Here is a 6000-nt window from a genome sequence, read left to right on the forward strand (position 1 = left end):
CATTAATGAGTTATCACACCTGTATATTTATATTAATGCTGACAATAAAAAGCATAAAAACACTCTATAAAAACTAAACATAATTTCATGTACAGGTTTACTTTTTGTACATAATGCTGCCCTCCTCAGGCTTTGTGAAGGTAAATCTGTTTTTTTTATGGTCCAATATGGTGTCACAGACCTAAAACAATGACCAGAATGTACCATTTTGATAATGCTATTAGTCGGCTTTATATATTTCTTTATATATCAAACTATTCATTTTCTGAGAATGTGTTTATTTACAAGCAACTATGCAAATTAACAAACATCTAGAAAAAGTACACTATATTATTTTCCGTATGACTTCCATATTGTTTATTCTTATTTGCCTTCTCTAAAAAGTGCTTTAAATCAGTCCTACCTGTCTTGATCCTTGCTGGGTCAGTTCCTGAGGCAGACAGTCAAGGCAGCAGGATAAAGCCTTAGCCTCACTCCATACAGTTAGCCAAGCCTTGCAGCTAAACCAGGTCCTGGAAAAAGACAGAGTAAACCTTCTCCATCTGCCTGTTGGACTGCTGATTAATTTTGATATTCAGCTGATGAGGTCCAAACAGTTTCATTTCCCGTCGTCTTGATAAGTTGGCTTCCCTTCCGCGACTCAGCCTGTCAGTCACTAGCACAACAACTGTGACAACACTTCCTGTCACCTCGTCTCTAGTGTCCCCTGAGTTCTCCTGTACTTCTGTATTGCAGAAGAACTACTGTACATGTACAACTTTTAACGAGAGTCAATTGGTAAACATTTTTGCGACCTAGGGCGGAAATAAATTAGCCTGACGTAGTCCTATTCAATTCTAGTCAGAATGAGTCTGATGCTGCTCCATAGAGCTGTGATTATGGGGCGTGTTTCGAACGAACCAGGAAAAAAAATGCCTCTGCACTCAATTGGATAGACCTACAACTAATAAGAGCAACGGAGTGCGTGACGTATGTTAAGCGACGCATAGTTGTTGTCAACAAAAATCAAAGCATGCAGTTGCACGCCTAGAATAAGAAGATGAGCCTTGATCGCGTTTCTCTGTTCCTCTTTTAAAATTAATTTGCTGTCGATATCTTCTAGAACAGACCTAATAGCAGAATCTACTCACCTCAACTCTCCAGCGGCAGCCATTGTTGTTGTCACCCAAGCGCGCTTTGGTGACGTGGTTGATTACGTTACTGTTGATCATCTGTCCATCATCGTATAAAGCCCGCCCTGACAATTTGATTGGATCGCCAGAGAGTGGGCTATCATACTCGCGCTACTATGGAGCAGAGCCAGATCGAACTTCCCGACCTCAAACCTTGTGGGCGGGACTACGTTCGGAATGGCACCCAGGCTAGAAATAAATTGCCAATCTGACGGAAAATTAAATGAAGCTTTACTCTTGCTTAAAGATTAAATATTTATCTTGCATATTTGAATAAAATATATCAATGTGTTTCAAAATATTTTCATTTTATATTTAATTTAATTAAATGTTTCTTTTTTATAAGTCATTGGGCAGATGGGATAGCACCCTAGGGTCCTCTATTTGCCTGGTGGGGAGTGGCGGCCTAGTGGTTAGAACATTAGCTCTGTTATGAGTTTGCCAGACGCTTATGAATTGTTAAATAACTAGAACTGGATTTATAGTTAATGTTTTGAGTCTGGCTGTTAAAAATTCAGTTGTCTTTCACCAATTTAGTAACTTAGACTATGGCTATCAGCAACGCTATTAATCACCAACCAAATACACTCACCGGCCACTTTATTAGGTACCCCATGCTAGTAACGGGTTGGACCCCCTTTTGCCTTCAGAACTGCCTCAATTCTTGGTGGCATAGATTCAACAAGGTGCTGGAAGCATTCCTCAGGGAGTTTGGTCCATATTGACATGATGGCATCACACAGTTGCCGCAGATTTGTTGGCTGGACATCCATGATGCGAATCTCCCGTTCCACCACATCCCAAAAATGCTCTATTGGATTGAGATCTGGTGACTGTGGAGGCCATTTGAGTACAGTGAACTCATTGTCATGTTCAAGAAACCAGTCTGAGATGATTCCAGCTTTATGACATGGCGCATTATCCTGCTGAAAGTAGCCATCAGAAGTTGGGTACATTGTGGTCATAAAGGGATGGACATGGTCAGCAACAATACTCAGGTAGGCTGTGGCGTTGCAACGATGCTCAATTGGTACCAAGGGGCCCAAAGAGTGCCAAGAAAATATTCCCCACACCATGACACCACCACCACCTGCCTGAACCGTTGATACAAGGCAGGATGGATCCATGCTTTCATGCTGTAGACGCCAAATTCTGACCCTACCATCCGAATGTCGCAGCAGAAATCGAGACTCATCAGACCAGGCAACGTTTTTCCAATCTTCTATTGTCCAATTTCCATGAGCTTGTGCAAATTGTAGCCTCAGATTCCTGTTCTTAGCTGAAAGGAGTGGCACCCGGTGTGGTCTTCTGCTGCTGTAGCCCATCTGCCTCAAAGTTCCACGTACTGTGCGTTCAGAGATGCTCTTCTGCCCACCTTGGTTGTAACGGGTGGTTATTTGAGTCACTGTTGCCCTTCTATCAGCTCCAACCAGTCTGGCCATTCTCCTCTGACCTCTGGCATCAACAAGGCATTTCCGCCCACAGAACTGCCGCTCACTGGATGTTTTTTCTTTTTCGGACCATTCTCTGTAAACCCTAGAGATGGTTGTGCGTGAAAATCCCAGTAGATCAGCAGTTTCTGAAATACTCAGACCAGCCCTTCTGGCACCAACAATCATGCCACGTTCAAAGTCACTCAAATCACCTTTCTTCCCCACACTGATGCTCGCTTTGAACTGCAGGAGATTGTCTTGACCATGTCTACATGCCTAAATGCACTGAGTTTTTTTTTTTTTACTCTTAATTACTGTCTTAGAGGAAATTCAAGATAGTATGCAGGGGTTAAAAAGAAGCATTGTATTTTTCTGTTAATTTTCTAATCACACATTTAGCTAGTAAGTTCTTTAAAAATAGGTTTCAGTGGTAATCTGGACAGACCTTCAGAAAAACTGAAGATATGATTCATCTATTGATAAACAGCACTATGTTGTTGTTTGTGTGTGTTTTATTTCTTGAGAATCTGTAAATATTGACCATGTCTTTACAGAGAGAGTCCAGATGGCAGCTGTGTCATATTTCTTTGTCAAATGTTTGCACGTTTCCTCTTCAAATGACAATTCATTTGCATGTGGCCAGACACATCACAAGTCAGTGTTGAGCAACACATGCCTCTTTTTCTGTCAGGTTGGCACTGAACATTTGTACATTTGCCTGTGTTCACATCAGATTTCTATTCACTGCCAACACTTCGGCCATGGCAAAAAATTTTAAATAAATGCCTTGCAAATAGGCGCAGTGTATGCTAGCAGAGGTTCACAGTCTCTGGCTTTGCATGGAATTTGTGTTAAGATTGTATTTGTAATGTATGAACGGGAGTTTTAATGACAGAAACAGCTCTTTATATAGATCTGCACAGGTTTTTCTAAGAGCTGCATCTATAAGGATTGGCTGTAGTGTAATTCAATTAAATTCAGTTTATTTATATAGTAACAATTTACGACATGTCATCTCAAGGCACTTTACAATTCAACCAGATCATCCAGTCAGATTGATTCAAAGTTTTCTATCTAAGGAAAAGCAGTTGATTGCATCGACTCATTGACTCTTCAGCAATCCCTCACACTAAGCATGCTTGTAGCGAAAGTGGAGAGGAAAAACTGAGGTTTAACAAGAAGAAACCTCCAGCAGAACCAGACTCAGTATATATATATAGATAGATGAGTCTATCTATCTATCTATCTATCTATCTATCTATCTATCTATCTATCTATCTATATATATATATATATATATATATATATATATATATATATATATATATATATATATATATATATATATATATATATATATATATATATATATATATATATATTTATATATATATATATATATATATATATATTAGGGATGCACGATATAATCGGCCCCCTATCGGTATCGGCCTTAAAACTGAATATCGGACATCGGCCCCCCCACCGATATTTAACCTGATATTTGATCAGCTTCTGAGTTTCTAAAGTCTAAAAAAAAATATATATATATATATACTTCTTCTTCTTCTTCTTCCTCAAAAACTTCTTTTTTACAGACTTAAAAACTTCTAAAGACGAGGGAAAAAATATTGATCCATTAAAATATCCCAATATCTTCATATGCTGATATATTGCCATTTAAAAACACCATATCAATCTCTTTTACTAATGAAATATTGCTATATGTCATCGTTATGCTACGAAATCCCCCGAAAATTCACCAAATTTTGCCATATTTTTATATGTTGATATATTGACGCGGTATCGATCTATTTTACTAACAAAATCTCACAAGAATTTGCAAAATATCACGAGAGTTTGTAACAGAACGATGAAATTTCACCAGATTTTGAAAGTAAAATAGATCGATACCGCGTTTTTAAAAATCTATTTGATATCAGCATATGAAAATATATTTGAGTATATTATTCGTCATTATTATTAGTGTCAGAAATGGATAACAAAACTGCTATTTTCAATGACTACTTATTTTTGTCCAGCTTTAACATCGGTATCGATATCGGTTATCAGCTACATGAGTTTTAAAATATCGGCATATCGGATATCAGCCAAAATCCCAATATCGTGCATCCCTACTATATATAGCTGTTTAGTGTACAAATTCACCTTTTCTTATGGGGGAGGAGCCAAAGTCATAATTCTTAACCAAAAAATTTGACTTGTTTTTAAACTGTTAACCAGTAGGAAATATATAAATATAACTATACCATTCTGTGAAATATAATTAATTAGATATATATAATTGAAAATCGAACATACATTTAAAATGTACTATCATTATTTTTCTCTCCTTTGATTTGCTGTTTTGCAGAAGCCAGGGATGGATGTCGCCGACAGCTATGTTACATTTATCCGTCATTCCCAGGACATGCTCAGAGAGAAGGTCAACGAGGAGATTTACGTCGAGAGACTGTTTGATGTAAGTAAGCTGTAGCATCTTCTTTTCTATAAATGATACATATTAGTTACCCACGCACACACTTAAGGAAGAGGATCTTTCTTTTCCAAGTGGATCATATAAAAATGTGGTTCTTCTAATTGTCAATCATTCTGGTGATATGTAAGCAAAAGCAGTCTGCATGCCTAGACGCCTTTTTTCTATAGCTGTGGCCATAGAAGCGATTGGAACACCCGACTCCAATGATTCTGTTGGAGAGCGCTCCACGCAAAGCATTCCTGGATATATCTGCCTCTTCCGACGCTTCTCTTTTGTTCTCATAAACCTTGTAAAATCCTATTCCCTTACCACCCTTGGCCATTTTCAAAGAACCACATTGAGAAAGGTGAGCTTCAATGGCTGTCTGAAACCCTAGCTCACCATAGATATATGCCTGAATATGCGCATGCACAGAAAAAGACAGCTAACGGGACAAGCACGTAAGAAGGCCTTGCTAACATTTGGAAAAGGGCGGGTCGCTCTCAGGAGCTCAGTGATTGAATGCCACCCGAGCAACATGTCTAGAAGTGACATTTCCTCTATCTTTAATATTCCATAGTCAGCTGTATTATTAGAAAAACCAAAGTGTTTGGGAATGAAGGCAGCTCAGCCATGGAATGGAAGGCCAAAAACTGATGGAGCAGGGGGCAGGGAATGCTGAAGCACAGACGAGAAATAGGTTGCTAATTTTCTGCAGAATCTACACACATCCAAACTTCATGTGGATGGATGTGGATGGATGGATGGATGGATGGATGGATGGATGGATGGATGGATGGATGGATGATTGATGGATGGATGATGGATGGATGGATGGATGGATGGATGTGGATGGATGGATGGATGTGGATGGATGGATGGATGATGGATGTGGATGGATGGATGGATGGATGAG

At 38.9% G+C, this 6000-nt stretch overlaps 1 protein-coding gene across 1 annotated transcript in view; it reads left to right on the top strand.

Annotated features, from left to right (window-relative positions):
* Positions 1-5087, top strand: part of LOC119780235 (calcium-dependent secretion activator 1) — a gene marked incomplete at its 3' end in the record, with an annotated part of 164303 nt that extends 159216 nt beyond the window's left edge. The window contains exon 27 of the mRNA XM_038280190.1: positions 4980-5087. Within this exon, the coding sequence (XP_038136118.1) occupies positions 4980-5087 (108 nt within the window). The remainder of the gene's footprint in view (positions 1-4979) is intronic.
* Between the last annotated feature and the right edge of the window lie 913 nt (positions 5088-6000).

Source organism: Cyprinodon tularosa, unplaced genomic scaffold, assembly GCF_016077235.1.
Source record: "Cyprinodon tularosa strain WSP-4 unplaced genomic scaffold, ASM1607723v1 ctg1024, whole genome shotgun sequence".
Taxonomy (NCBI): Eukaryota; Metazoa; Chordata; class Actinopteri; order Cyprinodontiformes; family Cyprinodontidae; genus Cyprinodon; species Cyprinodon tularosa.